General features: G+C 57.5%; 1 protein-coding gene across 1 annotated transcript in view; it reads right to left on the reverse strand.

The window, feature by feature from the left end:
* Positions 1–1,125: 1,125 nt before the first annotated feature.
* SDC1 (syndecan 1) overlaps positions 1,126–21,103 on the reverse strand; it is a 22,285-nt gene continuing 2,307 nt past the window's right edge. The window contains exons 2-5 of the mRNA XM_007463747.1: positions 3,603–3,684; positions 2,156–2,634; positions 1,419–1,554; positions 1,126–1,295 (exon numbers count right to left, since the gene is read on the reverse strand). Of these exons, the coding sequence (XP_007463809.1) occupies positions 1,126–1,295; positions 1,419–1,554; positions 2,156–2,634; positions 3,603–3,684 (867 nt within the window). The remainder of the gene's footprint in view (positions 1,296–1,418; positions 1,555–2,155; positions 2,635–3,602; positions 3,685–21,103) is intronic.

Raw genomic sequence — 21,103 nt, forward strand, 5'->3', positions numbered from 1 at the left:
GACTATATCAACTCTTTGGAACATTCCTGATTCCAGCCCAGAGTCGGGCCACAGGAGCCAATCAAAGCGAACCTGGTCCTTGGTGGGGCAGCTCAGTGGCTGGTAGGGCCAAGACCCCTCTCGTCACCTTCCAGGAGAAAGTGTCCCCCAGACATGGCATCAAAGGAAGGGCTTGGTCCTCTCTCCTCGATCCCCAAGCCTGAGGCTCCAGGATTCAATTCTCACACAGGCTCCCCAGCATCCCAGCCACTTGGGCCATGGCCCTGGCCCCGAGTTCATGGACACAGGCATGACTGCTCAAAGAGGTGACCACCCACGGCAGCCGGGATGGGCCAGCCCACCAACAGGGCCACCCAACAGACATTCCATACCCTGTTGCACACGTGAGCGACAAACTCAAGAGACGACACACGAACTAAGCCTATATGTTGGCTTCTGGATTTGGTTCTCCTAGTCCCCAGAAAAAAAAAAAAAGTCTTCTTAATCCTGATGCTGCCTCCTGACCACAGATTAGGGAAGCAGGATGGGGGATAACCCAATCAACTTACTTAACTTACCTCCGAGTCTACTGGGCTATAAACAAAGAAACTAGAGGAAACATGTGCAAAACAAATTGACATCTAAATTAGACTCTCCACAAAACAAAGTGAATTCCGACAGAGCCCTGACCTCCCGTCCCCACCACTCAGCGGGACACACCCCCAGCCAGGCCCGCTGGTCTCTACCAGTAAGTGCTACAGACGTTGTCAGCCCTCAGCCACGGCACCTTCCAGCCATCCGGGTCCCGAGCAGCGGGGTCCCCTTCTCTCCAGAGTTGGGCCTGGGGACGGGCTGCTCCGGTTTGGAGAAACTGAGTCCAGCGTGGTGGGCTGCCAGGTGCCGGCTGTGATGGACAGGTCGGTCATATGCGAGAAAGCCCTTGTGCCCAAGTCTCCAGGAAGAAGTCAGAGAAGCGGAGACGAGCCCTCTCCCAGGCACACCCAGGACTCCGCGGGGAGGGGGCCGCCGGCGGGGCCGGGTGCGCCAGGAAGTGGCACGGTGGAGGAAGGTGGGTCTGCAGTTCTTCGCAGAGAAGGCAGGTGGGGGCCTAGCGAGCGGCAGGGGGAGGGGAGGGGCACCCCCCCATCAGGCGTAGAACTCCTCCTGTTTGCTGGGCTTCTGGTAGGCCCCGCCATTGGCTTGCTTCGGCTCCTCCAAGGAGTAGCTGCCCTCGTCTTTCTTCTTCATCCGGTACAGCATGAAACCCACCAGGCACACAGCAAAGATGAGCCCCACGAGGCCTCCGGCAACGACCCCTGGCGCGGGCGGGGCGGACAGGGGCCAGCTGAGCTCGGCTGCTCCTCGGGCTGAGTGGCGGCCCCGCCAGAGCTAAAGACAGCCCCCCGCCCCCCATCCTACCCACCGGAGAGAAAACTCACCTCCCAGCACTTCCTTCCTGTCCAGGAAGCCCTGCGAGGCCCCCCTGGCCCCGGGATCCCCTGGGGGCACATTCCACTGCTCAGGTTCCACAGTGGCCCCGGCTGAGTTCTCCGCGGACACGTCAAAGGTGAAGTCCTACGGGAGGGCAGGTGTGGGATCTGGTTTGGGCGACCGCGGCGAAGGCTGCATCCAGGTCCGCTCCCAGCTTCCCTGGTCACCTCTGCCATCAGCTCAGACACACCCCAACCCAGGCCCCTCTCACCACATCGCACTGGACCCTGCCGGACTGTGGCAAAGGTATCCCATCAAGTGATATAAAGCCCACGTTTTTATGTGAAAATAAATAGGCTCATCTCAGTGTAAAGTGTAACGTTACCACGATGCTATAAGACGAAAAATAAGACCTGGTAGAACTTTCACACTCGCCGTAGAGGCGTGCGTTTTAGGAAGCCCTCTCTTCGGTGATCCTGAAGGGCTCTCTTGCACTGGTCTCGTACTTAGTCTGTCCCGCCCTGGGCTCAGCCCTGGGGGCGGAAGAGGATGGGACCTCAGGACCCTGCCTTCACTGTGGGGATTACGATGTGCTCACAGGGTGTACGGGGTTGGGTGTGCCGGGTGTCCAGGCCAGTGCCCCCCACCCAATGCACTGTGCCCCACCAGGCACTAAGGGCCACCCTACCCACTGGCCACCCGGCATCCCAGGAAATGCAGAGGATGACAGTGGGCCGACACCCACCTGCTCGCCAGAGCCCTCTCCTTCTGGGAGCTGGGTGGGGGCTTCATCCTCAGCAGCCTTCTCGGTGGCAGCAGAACCTCCATCCTCCACGCTGGGAGCCTGAGGATCGAGCTGACCGTGACCTGTGGGGGCTGAGGTCTCATGGTGGTCAGGCTGCACGTCCCTGTGGGGATGGGAGGTGGCAGGCCCCTGGGCCGTGGTGGCTCTGGCTGTTGATGCCCGGTGGGTGGTTGGGTGCAGCGTGGTCCCACTGGGTGGGTGGGTGGCCTCCTTCTCTTGGGGGGTGAGGCCAGGTCCCAGCTCTCCTAGGAGCACCAGCCCTCCCTCCTCAGGCTGCTCTCCAGTCGGCAGGATGGAGGTGGAGGTGACCATGGTATCCGGGCGGCTGGGCTCTGGAGCCGTGGGCGTGGCCGTCAGGAGCCCCTTGTCCTTCCAGGTGGAGGGGGTCTGCTGTGACAAGGTGATATCTGGCAGAGCGCCTGCAGGGCCAGAAGCACAGCGTGTGGGGTGAGGGAGGCCCCTGAACATCAAGGCCAGCCAAGCTCAGGCCATGAGGAAGGCCTGGCCGAGGACCCGAGGCTTTGACTTGCAGGCCAGCACAGCAAACCCTTCCTCCCGTGAGAAGCTGTGTTTCCTGGGGCAGAGCTAGCTAAGGCGAAACTCAACTTTGGAAAATGAACCAGCAAAGCTGCCTTTTCTGCGAGCCTCCAATTTCCCGCATTTTTCCAAGCCTGCTCTGACTCTTGTTTTGCTTTTTTTCCCACATACATCTTCGAACCAGCTTATCAGTCTCAAAAAAAATCTGGGAAGGGATCTTTCCTGCGACCGCTGAAGCCCGCTCCCTGGGGGTGGGGGCATCCTTAGGGGCCTGAACGCCATATCCCCGTACACACACCTCTCTGGCCCCCTCCCTGATCCACCTGCCCTCTCCCCAGCCTCCCAAGTACAGAGGCCTGTGTCTTACGTCCTAGCTCCCGGGCCCCTGCCTAGGCCACTTTCCCCAGGGATGACCGTAGCCCTCTTCTGAGGTCTAGTTCAAGAGCACCTCCTCAGAGAGCACCACCTCTAGGCTCAAGGATTTCATTCCCCCAGGGAAAGGGGAAATAGGGAAGATAAAGGCACATTTATACCCCACTAGGCTCTGTGCAGCCTAATAGCTCCCAACAGCCTTATGAAGTCAAGATGTTATTCCCATTGTACAGATGAGGAAACAGAGGCTTGGAGAAGTCAAATCACCTTCCAAAGATTGCCCAGTGAGTTAAAAAGGAGAACACGAGCCCAAGTCTGTCTGCAGCAGGCAGCCCCCAGGACCTCGTGGAATCCACACCCTTCCCACCTCAACCCACACATGTTTTCTCCTTGCAGCACGGTCCCCATTCTCTTCCCTAGCATCACCCTTCTGGCCCAGCTAGGGGGGCTGTCTGACCACCACCCCCAGCCCACTCACCTGCGCCCGAGCCAGAGAAGCTGTCGGAGTCATCTCCAGAGCCATCCTGATCTTCGGGGGGCACGTTTACAGCCACAGTTTGCTGGAAAATGAACAGAAAAGGATATGAGTGGAGGTTTGGCTGGGGCCCTGCTATTGTGGGGTCCCCATCCTAGGTAGCTGGGTAAATCATGCACCCCCCTGCTCCCAAAACACACACACCACTACACACAGTACAGGAAGGAAGCCCTCGTGTGTGGCTCTGGAACCCTCGGTTCCGGGCTGCCCCTCGGTTCCCCGCCAACACACACACACCCCCTAGAAGCTCAGTCTGCTCAGGGCACCCCAGACCTCTCAGAGGAGCAGACAGACAACACCATTGGTGGGAACAGAGACTGTGGCCCCCCTGGGACCAAAGCCCACCCTACACTGAGAATCAGGTCCCGGGGGCCACGGACCAGGGAGTTTCAGGGTCCAAGAGTGGGGCTTTCAAGGGCCCCCCAGAACAACATCACAACCACCTGGCTCCAGGGAGGCCGCCTCCAGGCACACTGAGCACCAGGGTGCGGACACCGAGGGCCCCATGGCAGGGAGGGGCAGGGATGAGCGCAGGGTGAGTTGTCTGTGCTGAGGCAGGCCTGGCCACGATGCTCCTTCCCACACTCAGCCTGTTTTCTCATCCACTGGAAAAACTGGGTCCAGACCCACTTGGGGAAGGAAGGACAGGACATCCATCAGCCTGGGGATAGATGAGGCTGATCTAGAAGGGACCTTGCACTAAGGAGGCAAATGGTCTGTGAGCCTGGGATGGGCCCTGTGTGCAAAGAGCCGCCCCAGGAATGCTGCCTGCCTGGCCGAGCCTAAGAGGCTGCAGGTGCCAGAGTGCAAACATATACCCAGGCCCTGAAGCAGGGGCTGTGCCAGCAGGGCCAGGGAGTGGGACCAGGCGGAGGCAGGACACACCACACACAGCCGAGCTGGCATGCGCAGAAACTCGGCGGTCGGGGGAACCACCCTGACCCCTAACACTGGCTCCAGGAGAGCAGATGGGGAAGGGAGGACCCAGCAGCCAGGTGGCAGGAAGAGTAGCCGTAAGTATCCTGTTCAGCAACGAGACTTTGACCCAAATGACCCTGTGCTGCAGTCCCAACGTCAAGGGCCAGAACAAAGAATGAATGAAGAAGCAGGACCGCATAGTTCAGAGCACATGGGCTCTGCAAGCACCCCTGACCTCTGCCACTTACTAGCTGAGTGGCCCTGAGGACATCATTAAACCTCCTACGACCTCAGTCTTCCCATCTGTAAAATGGGGACGGCTGTAATATCTACATCCCAGGACTGTTGCAGAAGTTTAATGAGGTTATGCATGAAAAGAACCTAACAGAGCCTGGTTCATAGTAAGGGTCCCACCACCAGTGGTGGCTGCTCTAAGTTGGGGAAGTAAGAGCCACTCAGCCTGGGGAAGAGGATTCTGGGGCCTGTCTAGGAGGAGGGGGGGTGGAGGTTGGTAGGGTTTCAGGAGAAGAGGGGGCAGAAGGGAGCCAGTTTACGGGCAGCTCTGTGCAGACTTGTCAGAGGGCAGGCCCTGCCCAAGGCTGGGCTCCAGGGAATGGGCCTCCTTAGCCCAAGAGGCCTCGCCAGGTCCTGGCCACGGGCCACGGGGCCTCCCTCTTGAGTGGAGCAGGGCAGGGAGGGACAGGCAAGACCTTTGGCCTCCTGAGGCAGAGCTGGATCAGGTGGAGGCTCCATCCAAGGGCCCAGCCAGGTCAGAGGGAAGCTTCAGAAACGTGTAGAAACCGTGAGGCTAGAAATACCACTGAGATTCCTTTGAAAGTACAAAACCCACACTGTACCTCCTCCCCTCTCCACCGGCCTCCCGCCCCCCAAGAGAAAAGTTTTGGCTGCAGCAGGGCCTGCATGAGCTGCCACGGCCCATCCACAATGCACAGTCACAGTCCCTGGCCTCCACCTGCGCCTCAGGCCACATCCTGTCTGTACTGTCCCCAGGTGGCACTTCAAACACCTGTCCTGCCTCCACGGAGCTTCGGTGGAAGCTGACCCTCGCCTCCCCAAAGCTTACCCCCTCCAGTAACAAAGAACACTGTCCCCCAGGCAGGCACAGAGTGGGTACCCACACCCTAACATACCCCTGCCCCAGGCCCACGGCAGATGCTCCCAACAGGGCAGCTTGAGGGGGACAAGCATTCAGGGGACACGCCCCACCCACACTCACCCAGACCCCCCTTCACTTCGCCCAATACCCTCACAGCTCTGGAGGAGACCCTAGGCGGCAGTGCTCCAATTCCCAGCCTTGGACAGAAAGCTGGACCTGGAGCAGGGGGCCAGGGACGCAGCCACACCAGCCTCGGCCGTACACTGTGAAGCAGAAGCCAGGGTCCCCGGGCCCAGGCCCTGTTTCACAGACAGGGGCACTGAGTTCTGCAGAGAACACAACGCACCAGGACCCCGTCCACCTTGGAGGCACCGCCCAAGATGCAGGCAAAACCCAGGAGGCCCAGCCTCTCACCTACATAGAGAGGCCCCAACAGGTTAGCAGTTTCCCAAGAGAAGGGCTTTTCTCAGGACTAGGTAAGACTTTGAATCTGCCCAGTCCCTGAAAACAATTTGTTCCCTCATCTAATCGAAATCTTGTTTATACAACAAACTCTTAAGCAAACACTTTCTCCCCTGAAACCAGCTCCCAGGCCTCAGGGCAGCCTCTCCCCTTTGGGGCTGGGTCTCCACCAAGGGGATAGGCTGTAGTGATCTCCCAGACCTCCAGCTTGAACCTCCAGTGACAGCCTCAGCTCTCTGGAGAGGAAGTTAGCAGAAACTGCTGAGGTTGAACTTGGCTCACCAGGTGCCAGCTGACTCTGGAGTTTGGGGTGAGACTTCCGGTTTCACCAGCAGGCCTCCTGTGCTAAGAGCCTGTGGTCAGCTGCCTCCAAGGCCCCATATGGGGCTCTCCTTGGCACAGCCTCTGACACTGTTATGAGACCACACTGGCCACAACTCAGGGATGCCAGGGGTGGGTTGGCCCAGTTTGGAACCCACTCCAAACAGCCTGGGAAGACAAAGGCGAGCCAGCTGTACCTTTAATGGAGCCCTTTAACCTCTGTAAGGCCCAGGAAAATCAGTTTTTTGTACAACAAATCAAAAGCCATATGAGGGGGTCTAGATGTTCACACCTTTGGTCTGCTCAAGGCAAAGGCCAAGTTGGTCCTTCCCACACACAGCACAGATCCTGGAAGCCCAGGGCCTGAAAGGCCAAAGCCAAATTGTCCCAAATTGTTTTCAGGGACTGGGCAGATTCAAAGTCTTACCTAGTCCTGAGAGAAGCCCTTCTCCTGGGAAACTGCTAACCTGTTGGGGCCTCTCTGTGTAGGTGAGAGCCTGGGCCTCCCCGGTTTTGCCGGCATCTTTCGCTCAGGTCGGGAGGCAGACACGTGGAGGCTGGGGGACAAGGAACACGAGAGGAACAGCCAGCCCATCTCATCTCAGCCACACTGGTCTCCGGGCCACACCTGGGGCGGCATGAGGAGGACACCCCAAGAGACGACCTGGGCTCAGGGGTCTGGCGGAGCAGGAAAGGGAGTGTGAGAGGAGGGAGGCTTTCTCTGACACTGGAAGCATTTTCCATCCCTTTCTTACCATTATCCTTTGATTTGAGGCAGGCAGGGCTGAGATCAGCATCTCCCAGAGATAAGGGTGAGGGTCTTGCCAGTGGTCACCGGGCAGTGCAGTATCTGCAGACTTGCAGGCAGTGTTTGCTCCCTTCACCTGCCATTTCTCTCCCTCCCCTGCCCCGAAGGACCACCTTCCCTGATGGTCCAGCTGTTTTAAGGGAAACTTGCCTAAATCTCCTCAATGCACCACAGGCCCCAGGAGCCATGGGATGAGCATGTCATCCTCACCAAGTAAGAGTTCCTGGGCTTCCCTGGTGGTTAAGAATACACCTGCCAATGCAGGGGACATGGGTTCGAGCCCTGGTCTGGGAAGATCCCATATGCAGTGGAGCAACTAAGCCCGTGCGCCACAACTACTGAGCCTGCGCTCTAGAGCCCGCGAGCCACAAGTACCGAAGCCTGTGCGCCTAGAGCCAGTGCTCTACAGTGAGAAGCCACCCACGCACCACAACGAAGGGTGGCCCCCACTCAGCGCAACTCGAGAAAGGCCAGCGCACAGCAACGAAGACCCAATGAAGCCCTAAATAAATAAAATAAATAAATTTTTTAAAAAGGCAAACCATTAAAAAAAAAAAAAAAAAAAAAAGAGTTCCTGACCCCTGCCAGCAGCTGAGACCAAGATGCCAGCCCAGCTTCAGAGGTGGAGACAGGATGGCACGGACAAGCAGGGGCAGGGCTACCAAGGGCTAAGGGTCTCCGTCACCAGGTCGTCAGCCGTTCCCAAGAGCATGTCGGTAGTCTGTGGGCAGAGGGCTGGCAGAGAAAGCTTCAAGAAGGCAGCCTCAAGCCCACTCCTGCCATCTCTCACCCCACACTGGCCATAGGAGGGCCACCTCCATCTGAGAAGACCTCTGCCCAGGCTGGCCCAGGGGGCCTGGGGCTGTGTTGCAGCATCCCTCCAAGACACCTTGGGCATGAGCATGAAAGTTCCTTGGGAGGGTCACAAGTCAGGATACCAAGTGGGCATCTCAGAGATGTTCAGGTGAAGGGCTTCTAACTCCAGGCTGACTGAAGAGGTTGCCTGTCTGACCCCTGACCCCAGCACCCCATCAACCTGCAGCCATCAGATCCAAGGACCTCTGGTTTCCAACCCACACCCTGAATCACTGATGTGTTACCCGCTGCTTGATCTAAGTGATGGATAAACACAAATCCTTTAAAAAGCATTACTGAAGGGACTTCCCTGGTGGCAAAGTGGTTAACAGTCCGCGCTTCCAGTGCAGGGGGCCCGGGATCAATCTCTGGTCAGGGAACTAGATCCCACATGCATGTCGCAACTAACAGTTCACATGCCACAACTAAGGAGACCACCTGACACAACTAAGACCTGGCACGACCAAATAAATTAAAAAAAAGAAAAAAGCATTACTGAGGTCACGTGCCAAAAGTAAAATATCATGCAAGGTCCTTCGATAGTAAAGAGGGTCTTCAACTTCAAAACTCAGGGGACCATCACCCAGGGGTTTTGGGGAGAAGAGAGAAATGGTCTCGTCTTGGCCTTGGTGAGCTCCCAGGTATAGCCCCCACTCCAGGACGCTTCTGGAAGGGGGAGCTGCACAGGATGGGGTACAGAGGGCCACCCCACTGGGGACGCTAGGGCCGGCAGATGAAGCCTCCAGCCAGACCCCGGAGAGGTTAGGACAACGTTCAGGCCTGAGTCACAACTTTGGCGACGCTGGGGCCTCACTGGTGTGGCAGCCTCTGCAGCAAAGTGGGAAAGGGAGGTTTAGGTATCTGTTGGTTGTAAGGCTTGGGTGTGGCGATAGAAGCCCTGGCTGCCGTGGTGGGAGCTCAGTCACTGAATCCACAAGGATAAAGAGCTGCCCCTTGTCACAGTGCCCAGGTCACAGCCTTTCCCAAGCAGCCAGCCTTGGTGCCCGTGCCGGGGCTGAAGGTAGCGCGTGGAGGGTAGGGGCCCAATTTGTTCCACGAGCCCAGGCTGAGGAGTCTAAAGGCAGGCGGGCCACACAATCACACCAGGATACACACCCCTCGTTCCCATCCCACCAAAATCCCACCCAACAGCAGGCATCCTCGGGAGGCTTAAATGAGATTCATGGTTTTTTAAGATCTTTTTTACCCCCTTCGGTTTCCTGGTCAGATCTATGGATCTAAGGGAAGAGAGCTGGTTCCCCCAACCCCACACAACTCTCGGGGGCTGAGGTGTCTGGGCTACAGAACCTCGGCCTTTGCCCCTGACCTGTGTATCAAGATGCCAAACTGGCCAAGGTGACATTCACACCATCGCCTGCCTCCAGGCCAGGGGCTCTCTTCTTTGGGGTCCCTAAGCGTCACCAGGAGACTGTTGGAGATAAAGTCTTCCAAGCTCCATCCCTGAGGCTGATTCAGTGGGTTTGGGGCAAAGGCCTTGGACTCTGCGCGTTGCAAGCTCCATCTCCTGTAGGTGGTCTGCAGACTGCACGTGGAGAACGACAGTCTGGACAGAAGGCCTCACTCAGTGGCCTGGGGGCTGGGGGCGGCAAGACCCCCCCCCCCCCGGCCAGCCCCACTCAGGTCCAGTGTTCAAAGAAGAGGTACCAAGTAGCCCCGAAAACAAGTCCTAGGGACAAAGTGATCCGAGAAAGTTCTAGAACATTCTCTCTACATTTCTGATACATCCATTCTCTATAGTCAGTACACTGTGGTGCCTGCCCGGTCTGAGGAAGAGGCCTCGCCGCAGAGCTGGGAGAACCCCTCAATTCCCAGTAGTGCTAGAAACAGGAAACAAAGAAAAGCAACACTCGACTATCCTGAAGCTGAGCTGAGCCTCCATCCTGCCTGCCCGGGGCCGAGCAGGACCTCCTCGATTCTCCGGGCAACTCTCATCCCGTCAGCTGGCCTGATGCATGGCCTGATACAGTGACCAGGCTGAAACCAACGGGAGCCGCGCAGAACCTCTGATGCCCTCTCTGGGGTGGGGGTGGGGGGCACCACCAACGAGGCCAAGGAGCTGAGAGGGGATGGGGAGCTGCAGAGCCTCGGTGCCATCGGCCCGGGGGTACCTGCCCGCCTAGGGGTGGCGGGGGAAGAGAATGTTACAAATACCCAGCCCCCTCCTGTGGCCCACCAAACGCCCTGGTGCCCGGCAGCAGTGGGGTTTGCGACTCTTGCTTTCCCTCATCGGGGGGATCATCTGCACTCCCTCCCTCAGCCCTTGCTAACACGGCCTAAGCATGGACCTGAGGGGCCAAGCGGGCCAAAGCATCTTGGATCAAGGGTCTCCAGGAAGGGACCAGAGCTAAGGATGCTGGGGGAAGAGAGCCCTGACCAGGGGGGGCCACCCCAGGCGGAGGTCCTGCTCTACTGTTCCCTTGCTGGGGGACCTGGGCAGCTCTCTGCCTCTCACTGGACCTGGCTCCCGCCTGGACAACACAAGGGGCTTGGCTGAAGAGCCCTAAACCCTCTCAGTGTTCTGACAGGCTAGGCTGGGCCCTGCGGCCCCAATTCCTTACCAGTGAGGCCAGAGTGGCGTGGGGGTGATAAACTGGCCACGGACGGCCATGGCGGGGGGGGTGGGAGGGCAGGACCGCAGCCCAGGGTCCAGGAAGACGCTGGTCTCTCCCTAGCCCAGGAGATCACAGTGGTGGTGGAGAAATCACTTCCTCTCTGAACGCTGCTCTCCTCACTTGGGAGCTGCCAGGGAGGCCTGCCGAGGCCACTGAGGAGGCCCAGATCTCCCGGCTTTGGCCTCAAGACCCTGAAATCTTCCCCCCACCCCCTCTACTTCCAGGAGGGAGGGGCCCCACCGGTGCCTCGGGGCAGCATCAGCACTTCCTGGCCTGACAGGCATGATGATTTATCAGCTCACCAAGAACTAAGTCAGGCTGGGACCTGCAGAGGGGTGATGGGTACAGCTCAAAGCGGGAGGGGCCCGGGAACAGACAGGCAGGGAAGAGGGGCTTTCTTCTGCCCTCACCCTGAGAACGTGCGTCGGTGAGGGCACCCGCAGGGCCCCCCGAGGAGGAAGACCTTTCAGGGGACCTCCTGGGCATGCACCCTTCCCCCCATACACACACACAACCCCACCTCAGCTGTTCCCACCCTGCCCCTAGGAGACAGACTTCACTGCTCTGGGGGATTCCAGGGCAGGGTCGGGGTGCAGGGCGCCATCCACACTTGGCTTAAAGACCCTTTGCAGTAGCATTTCCCAGGGCACTGCACGTCAGGGCTTTCACAAGGGAAACCTGAGGTCAAGGTCATAGAGCCTTTCTCCCTTGGAGTACCCCAGGGGTCAGGCTTGTGTTGAACGAGGGGGTATCCTGGCAGCCAGCTCCAGCCCTGATGCCCAAGCCAGGTCAGAGCTGACACCAGCACCCCCGTACCCACCCCTCCGGAGAGCTGGCGCCTGCCTCACTGCCCGCGTGCCGAGGCTCGTCTTAGAGCAGGCCCAGCTGAGGGCTGGGTGTGAGGCCAGGAGCTGGAAGACCAGTTCCTCTGCTTTTCCCCACCTGCCAGAACCTGGGCCAGGCAGGGTAGGATTCCACTTGGGCACTGAGCAAGGCCGCCTGGCCTGGCCCGGCCCAGCCATCCTCTGTGCCCAGCACTGTCCTAGGAGCCAGACAAGGGCTGGCCAGGGTAGAGTGACCAGACCTGGTACTGGAAAACCTGGGCTCTATTTCCAACTTACTGGATGACCTTGAAGAGACCTTGCCTCAGGCTGCCCTTCTGCAGGACAGGGGCTTGGCCAAGAGGTCGCAACGGGGGTCCGAGTCCCAAGTCTGTGGGTGGTGACTTAAGGCCCGCCCTGGAGGGGCAGCCAACCACCAACATGGCACTCAGCAGGGGGAGGACCCTCAATGGCAAGTGGGGGGAAGGGTACTTGATCACAGTGACTCGGGGTCACCACTCTCCGCTTCCCAAGGGCATGATGGCCTAGGCAGGAGGCTGGAGATGTCTCACATCAAAGTGACTCTGGAGATGGCAACTGTCAACCCACGGGGACAGAACGAGCAGCCAAAGCCCCCAGAGCCTCTCTCCCCCCCAGCCCTGGCTGTCCCAACGAGACAGCTAAGGCCAGAAGCTCACGGCAGGATCCCTGAGTCGGACCCCATGAGAGCCCCTGCAGCTGCTCTCTAGCTGATTAATCCCCAAACTCCTCCTGGCTTGGGGGCCTGACACGTCTGGCATATGGGCATCTAGAGACATCCTCCCCCTGATCTGGCTAAATAAAGTGTCTTCAAGTTTCAAGGAGGCAGAAACTTGCAGCTTTTGACACACCTGCAGCCGCTGGTCAGGGCGCCAGCTGTGTGTATGTGGAGGGAGGGGGAGAACTTTATCCTCCAAATCTCCCCAGCAGTGTCCATGCAGTTACAGAGTATCCCTTTTAAGATGAAAATGCCGCTGGGAGGGCTAAGGGGTGCTAGTCACTCACACTAGAGCAGAAACTAGCTCTATGGGGGAAGGGTAGTTTTGGAACTGGGGCACTGGGGATGCGTAGGGGCTTTGGAAGATGGGAAAGGATTGCAAAAAGGAGGCTGAAAGATGCCAAGAGCAAATTTTTTAACCTGTGTCAGAATGTGGCTGCCAGCCAACCCCATACCCAAGAAAGAACGACGAAATTCCCTTTGCTCCTGCTTAAGCCACAGGTGTACATGGCTTCTCCTCCCACGTCCAGAAGAATAATGGGCTAGTCTGGGAACCTGCCTCTGGGATAAAGTACGATTCAGACCAAGGAGGCACTGAGGCTGCTGGAGCCCAGACAATGACAAAGAAAGGTCAGAGTGTCCTTGAAGGGGTCCAGCGGCAGAGCAGAGCTGGTACTTTCCGGCCTGAGTGATGGAAGGCAGAATTTCCTGTGAAGGCCAGATGTGAATAGGCTGGGCCTGTTCCTCAGATTACTGGTGGGACCCCCGCCAATAAGAAGCAAAGCAGCCTGGGCCCCTTCACTGTCAGGCTGCCCTCCTCCAGTGGCTTCCTGATGGCTAGAAGGTTCGCACAGCTTCAAATGCCCGGCACTGAGTTCCCGGGCCCTGGCAGCCTCTGCACACAGTAGGTGCTAAGGCAGTTAAAAGGAGGACTGCGGATGCAGCCCCAGTCTTATGAACTCAGAGAAACCCCAGAAAGGGGAAGAAGCCCTAACACCTGCCCAGGACTCAGGACAGTCATGGGGCGGAAGGAAGAACCCAAGGACCTGACCTGGACTGGTGGAGGCGGGGGGTCACTTGAAAAATAGAAATATCGGAATTAGGTCTTGGGGGGAAAAATAGTAATCACGGCTAATATGTCTTGAGTACTATGTGCCAGGTACTAGTCTAGGCACTTTACCTGAATGAATTCATTTACACCTCATGATAACCTTAGATTCTAGTGCAAACCCATCTTACAGATGAGAAAATTGAGGCAAAGGGGACGAGCCATCTGTCCCAGGGCACACAGCCACTGAAGTGCTTAGAGAGGGGGTCTGGGGCCAGGCAGTCTTGCTCCAGCAAGCATGCAGTTAGCCACCCCATCACAGGGAGGACTGCGGGCTCTCTGACCCTCAGGGAGAAAACAGCCATCATTTCCACTGGAGGTGGCACAGGAGAAAGTGCAGAAGGAAGGAGGACCCAGGGGTGGGGCCCTCCCCCTCCACCCTGCAGCCTAGCCCCGCTCCCACTCCAGGGCACCCCTCAGTCTGCAGTTCTGGGCACAGACCATGGGTCCCCCACAGCCAGGGGGCCCTGCTCAGCTGGCCTGAGACCGCCCCCCTCCAGGTGCCCTGGCATCTGTCTTCACCGGGCCTCTTCCCACTGCTTACCAGCCTAGCCCACACCTCCTTGGGGCAGGAGCCGGCCCCTGGCAAAGGCTCAGGCAGAGGTGAGCAAAGCCTGGCCTGACAGGGAAGGCTCATATTTCTGAGAAGGGGCCAAAGCCATGTTTGTAGGTCCTGCTACATCAGCACCCTGGGGTAAGACCAGCTGGCCATTCACACTGAGTGACGACTACACAGGTCAGGTCAGACTGTGCCCCTCCCCCCAGCCACAGTGGGCTCTCCCCAGGGGACTCCCTAAGCAGCGTCAGCCCCAAAGCTCTCCCAGACTTGCTCCTCTGAGCCCAGACAAGGAAGAGGCTCCCAATCACACCACACAGGTTATTTCACAGGATCCTTTCAAAAGCCCTCCGAAGCAGGACTTAAAAAATCCCATTTTACGTGTAAAGAAACTGAAGCTTCGAGGCAGGTGCTGAAACCTGCCCAGGATGCTCCGGGGAGGAAGCGGTGGAGCCTGGTAATGACGTGGGCTGGCCAGACTCCACGCCCTGTGCTCCCCCGGCCTCCGCACAGCACCTCTCTCTGCGCCAGCCCCAGGTGGGACTAACCAAGGCAGACCGACCAGCCAGTTCTGGGTCCCACCTCGCCTGCCCAGGCCCAAGGTTTCAGGACCCCAGACGGGGCCCCAAATCCACTCCACAGGCAGGCAGGCTCAGACATTCAGGCTCAGGCTGCCGCCACTACCCTGGGAGGGGAGCTGGACCAGGGCATCCACTGGACGCCCAGCCCCTAGATGAGGCTCTGGAAGGATGATCTTGTCCCACAGAGGGGTGGAAGGGAGAGGGGGTTAGGCTGGGGGCTTTCTGCTATTCACACAATTCCCAGAACCCAGCTGGCCTCAGCCACTCCTTCAGAGTCACCATGAAGACCTCAGGGCCGACTTCCTGGCCTGAGCCCTCCTGGGACTTTACAACAACCAGGTCTGCCCCAGGGAAACTCTGCACCTAGGCTCACCCTCCGACCCCTGTCCCCTGCTCCCCAGTGCCTGTTGGGGGCAGGGGGGAGAGGCAGGGGCAGCACCCGAGGATCTCAGCTCAGCCCGGCAGGCCCTGGCCAGCCTGGAGGTCGCGCTGCTCAGGCTCCGCCCACGGCATCCTGGAGGAGTGTGGTCACCAGGGACAGCAGTGTGGCCCCCAGCGGTTTCTCCGGGAGGAGCTGGAGTGACCTCAGCCTCTACTATAGTCTCAGAGGTTCCTGAAACACCCTGCAAGCCCGAACCTGACCACATGTCCATCCGGGACACTCCCCAGAGATGGGACTCCAAGGCCCCGGACAGTGTTGTGGGCAGCAGGGGTGTCGAGAAGTTACTGGAAAGAAGAGCCCCTGCCACGGGACTGACACAGTCAAGTCCCCAAACAGGTCAGACGCGGCCAGGGCATCAGCCGTGACGTGGGAACAGCAGTGCAAGTCCTCAGGTCCTCCTGAGGCCTCCCGGGGCCCAGCACGTGCTAGGAGCTGGGGTGGACAAGCCACCTCGGCCCTCCAGAAGTTCCCCCCCACCTCCCCACGCCCCACCCACCCTGGGCCAGGCCCCAGAACCCCGTCTCCTAAGCCTGCTGGGGGCAGAAGGCACCCAACGAGGGCCAGCATGGCCACAGGAAGCGTCAGGTAGCCCAAGCGGGAAAGGTTGTGAATTCAACGTTCCCTGGTGGGACAAGTCCCTGCACTGCTCCGGAGACGAAGGGAGCCCAAGAGGGGTCCCAGAGCGGGACTGGCAGTCTCCGCCACTCCCGCTGCCTCCATCGGGGGGGCCCCCTGCCCTAACACAGAAAACGCCCTGCCTTATGGCCTGAGTTCCTGATGGGAAGGGCTCTGGGATGAACCCTTTCTCAGGCTGAATGACCTTTGGTTGTCACTGCCCCCCTGGCCTGTCTGCGCAGACAGACCCTGCTGTCTGGTCCCAGTAATGGCCACCCTCTCTTACACGCGGCCCCGGACCAGGCGTGGACCCTTCCCCACCTGCCCAGGGCTGTGCGCACGGCAGGCAGCCAGGCTCTGGGCTTTAGATCTGGTCAAGCCAGGTAGGCTTCCCAACCCCCCACGCTTGCGGCAGAACTCTCCTGAGGCAGCAGGAGCAGAGGCAGGCCCCACCCAGACGCCACCAGCCCTGTGACACAGCCACGAGATGTCACCAACATCCAAAGGCGTGACCTCGCCTCCGCCTCTCAGCCTCTCAGCCGCACTCCCATTTCACACGTGGACTCACTGGGCCCAAAAGAGGCCCGTGCCCAGAGTCACTCGGCGGTAAAAAGGGTCGGGCTGGAAGCCAGGCCCCCAAGCTCTAGTCCTGCCTCACACACAGCGGGCTCAGGGACAAGCTGGTTGGATGAGTCTCAGGGGAGGATCTGTGGGCCTGGCACCATGATTCAGCCGATGAGTGGAGCGATAAGCACGCCTGCCTGCCCCACTGCCACAACCTGCCCGCCGCGGCTTCCGTTCCTGAGGATGAGCGGACCTGGGGCAGGTGGCCAGGAGGCCTGGGCGTGTGCAGAGAACATCACCCGGCCCTCACCCCCAGCCTGACCTTGCCCAGGGACCTCCATACACCTCTGGTTCCCATACTGAGCCCTAAGTCCACCTCTTCCAAGAGCAGCCTGCCATGACTCCCACCCCACAGATGAGCCCTCAGGCAGGCAGTGCCCCCTTGAGTCCCCAGAGGAATAATGTTGGAGGCTTCTGAGCCTCCGCTAGGTCCCCGCAGTGCCACCTTCACCCTCCCCAGGACAAGGTCTCTTTGCAACCACATGGCTGTTAGAGCTGAAGCAGGTAAGAGGGGCCCCTTGAGTGCATAGGGGAACTGAGACGCAGAGGGGCGCAGACCTGCCCAAGTCACACCATGGAGGATTAAACTGAGACTAGGCGGGACAGGGGTCCTGGCCACCCTCGTCTGTAGGAATAACTTCCGCAGACTCTTCTAAAGCCCGGGATAGAGGAAGAGCTGCAGTTAAAAAGGGAGGGAGGGAGGAAGACAGCTTCCTTGTTTCTGAGGAGGAAGTGGCAGACAGGTGGTGACCAGGTTTCCCAAAATCTCAGACTGCAGCCTAACCTGCAGGGAAGCCCAGTGGGGAAATCGACGGGCCAAGCAAAGGCCAGTCATAGCTGCAACCCATGCAGCATGCGCACGCACACACGGCCTCTCGTGGGGCTGCAACCCTCATGTGAGTCACTGGGCAGAGAAGTTTCTTCCCAGGACTGAAGGCCAGAGGAAGAGCAGCCTCTCCATATAATTAGGCAGCACCACAGAGCCATAAACGCGGGAGAGAGACCCTCAAACCTTCCCCCCTCCTGATCCGACGGCCCCGAGCCCCATGACTGCCCAGTGCCTCCACAGCCTTGAGGCCCTGCCAGAACCCCTGGCTCCCCAAACCCACAACGGCATGACAGGCAGCAGGACCCTTTCCAGAAAAAGCTTAGACCACTCTGGCCCGTGCCACCCCTCCTCTGCACCGCTCCCCTGCAGGGTACCAAGCCCCAGGGAGCTGACCAGGTGCCCCTGCCTTGGACCTGGAAATGCAGGGGACTTTCTAGTGCTGACTCCCCACCCAATGTCAGCATCCCAAGGACAGGTAGAGGTGATAACACCACACAGATAAAGCTAGCTCTTCTGGGGGGCAGTGGAGGGGGCTCCCCACATCCACCTGGAGCTGAAAGTTGCATAGTTGCTGAAGTGACCCTGAGCGCAGGGTCGTGCCTCCGTGGGTGAGGGGATGCCCACACGCCTGCCCTCTCTCCGCACCGACAGGGCACTAGTGGCCGTTCAGAGGGAGGTTCCAGAATACACGCCCAACCCCTGCCGGAACAGCTGAGAGGGAAATGACACCGCACTGAATCTGTTCCAGGGTGCAGGATCCTGGCGCCAAAAGACCTCTTTCCACAGACTCCGTTAATCCCCCTCCCTCTCTCTAGACACACTTACGCAGGCCCTCAAGGGGCGGCTTTCAACCCAAGACTCCAAAATTCGTTGTTGAAAAGAAGAAGGAAATCAGGAAATTGTTTGTTCTGTAAAAATCCCAGGGTTCCAGCACTAGAAATCATTTAATGACAATTCCTCATGTGGCTGCTCTTGAAGCGGCGGCGGGACCTGGCATTGAAGGGGCCGGGAGGTGAGCCCAGCACAGGAGCCACGAGTCCTGGGTTCTGGTCGCCCCACTGGGGCCACGGTGCCCGGCTTTGAGGCTTAAAAAAGGATCTACTAATTCCGCAAATGTCTCCCCAGTGTCCATGATGAAAGTCAGTGCAGGCTGGTGGTTGCCCTGGGGACAAGCAGAAGGGCAAATCTTGCTGGTTTCAGCCAGTCTCCTATGCTGGGTTTGTGGGGGGAGACTTGCCAGTCCTTCAATTTCTTCACGCCATACACATATGCACACACGTACGTACAAATCCTGGTTCTCCCACGTCGGCCCCTTGTAGGGGCTCACCTCTGCAGGCCTCCTCCACAAAATGGGTACAATGACATACATGGTAAAGGTCTGGGGTAAATATGAAATAGGGATGCAAGAAAAGCATCGAGCACCCAATAGCAGGCACTCAGTTAAAGGTGATCCTAATTCTATTGACAGCTAACTTTCCTCTGGCGTTTTCATTACCAAACACTTTCACACCTTCATTATGAAATGAATACGCAAATGACAGAATAAGGACAAGGAGAACAGGTATGATGTTCTCTTTACACAGGACATCAAGACTTGGCTGTGAAGTGACTCGCCTGAGACTAAGTGGTACATTAGTGGCGGAGCAGAGACCCAATACCGGGGGCTCTACCTCACCCAAAGCTGTTTCTGGCCAGCCAAACAGTATGCGTGCACTGCCACCCGAATAAAACACAGTGTGAAAAATAGAGACAGGGACCAAGCTAAGAAAGAGGGCCCTTCACAGTGGTTGAGAATCCGCCTGCCAATGCAGGGGACACGGGTTCGAGCCCTGGTCCGGGAAGATCCCACATGCCGTGGAGCAACTAAGCCCGTGTGCCACAACTACTGAGCCTGCGCTCTAAAGCCCACGAGCCACAGCTACTGAGCCCACATGCCACAACTACTGAAGCCTGCGTGCCCAGAGCCTGTGTTCCGCAACAAGAGAAGCCACTGCAATGAGAAGCCCGCGCACCGCAACGAAGAGTAGCCTCCGCTCGCCACAACTAGAGAAAGCCCGCGTGCAGCAACAAAGACCCAACACAGCCAAAAATAAATTAATTTAATTAATTTTTTTTAAAAGAAAGGAATGAGGGCCCTTGCCAGCCAGGATTTAGACGGAGGTAGCCTTACTGGGTCCAGGCTACCCATGACTGGCAAGTCATTTACAACTTCAGCCAAGTGGAAGAACTTGGAACATGGGGTCATCATCAGGTGCTTACTCCAGAGGTCACTGACATCTGTTCCCCTAGAGAGCCCATAAGCACCTCCCTTGACAGCCTCTTTGTTATTCTAGGTGCTATCAGGACACTACAGAGGTCATTGCTCACAGGTGAGACCCTTACTCAGCGCTGAAAACTCTTGTCTTAGAAATAATTCTAACAAATCTGACTAGTTTCTTAGTACTGCTGGAGAAAAGTGCCAGTTAGAACTGAACTGAAAAGCCACTTGCTATACTTAGGCCCACAAATGTCACTTTTGGCTGCTATCAGACAGGGATGGAAGAGGAAAAAGCGCAAACCAGAATCCCAAGTGCACCAACAGAAGGGCACCAGGCCAGGGGCAAAGTGCTCTTCAGAGCTCAATAAACCCGGGAGACAAACGCCATAACCTAACATGGTGACAGCTATAAGGACCCTGGCATCCAGAGATTTAACTATGCTCAGTACTCTTTTGTTAATAAAGGAAGGGAAATAAATATTTCAGAGTCCCGCCCAAAGTAAGAATATTTTTGAAGGTAATAAGGATTCTTAGCTTCCTGAAAAAAACTGGATACTAAGGATACCTCATTCTCAAGAGACTTCAGAATCCAAAATTCTGCGGCAATAAAAAAGATTCCTCTATAAACTACTCCAAAATTCAAGCTTTTCATTAATTCTTTCCAGGCTCCTCTCCCTCCCTTTCTTATCCCTCTCCCCATGAATCTGGGTTAATGAGGTTTTATTGGAACCCACTATGAGCCACAGGTAGAGACTTAAACCAGCCCCACCCTCCCTGTGGAGCTCAAGCCAGGAGTGACATCACCTCCAGAAGGCTCCGAGCCCAGGCGGAGGAAGTTAATGCCTCCCCCAGCCCCACCCACTCCGCCAGGCCGTCGGGAAATGTCTCTACTAGCCCCCATAATTAAGGCAAAAAGGGATTTTCTGCCTTTCAAGAAAGAGAAGAGAGAAAGAGAGGAAACAGCAAATAACTTTCCAGAACAAGCAATTTTTCTTGCATGGCAGAAACAAAAGACCATGGGAATCTCACACACACACAACCACGCGGAAACCTTTTTAGACAAACCTGTTCTCGTCTCTTGGGAGTGGTTTTGAGCAACCTCCTGCCCTAGCAGCCTTCCCTTGTCCAAAGTCAGGCGCCCAGGATCATACCCTACCTCACTGGTCCCCAGGGGATTCTGACCTGCTTCCCACTGGGGCCAAAGTGAACCCTGGGAGAAGCCAGATTTCTGCAACCAGTGGACACCTTCTCCTATTTCAGCAAATCCCACTGCCTTATTTCTTTTAGTAAGAGGGTAGAAGAGGGCTCTGGGAAGGTACTTTGTGCCCCCACTTTGAACCAAATATGGACAGCCACTATAAAAGGGAGAGGACAGGACTGGGAAAGAGAAAACAAACTAAACTTAATAAACAAACAAACAAACAAAAACCTAAGTTCTGAGCCAGTGTCTGACCCCAAAGCTTAGTGCTTTCAGGCTCAGCTCAAACACCCCCTCCAGGAAGCCCTCCTACCACCGCAGCTCTAATGAGCCTCCCTCCCTTCCTCCTTTCCCCCTTGAAATTCAATTGCCCTGCCTTTCCATAATGTATCACATTTTCTAGGGTAGAAAAAAAAATGCAGCATCTGCTTCTTCCCAGCACACAGAAAAAGTCCGGGAAACGTGGCCCACAGAGAATTTCTCATCCCATCTGCCTCCCCGTGCTAAAAGGTGCTCTGGGATCCCCGCTCAGGAATGTCAGC

Source organism: Lipotes vexillifer, unplaced genomic scaffold, assembly GCF_000442215.2.
Source record: "Lipotes vexillifer unplaced genomic scaffold, Lipotes_vexillifer_v1.1 scaffold571, whole genome shotgun sequence".
NCBI classification, from domain to species: domain Eukaryota; kingdom Metazoa; phylum Chordata; class Mammalia; order Artiodactyla; family Lipotidae; genus Lipotes; species Lipotes vexillifer.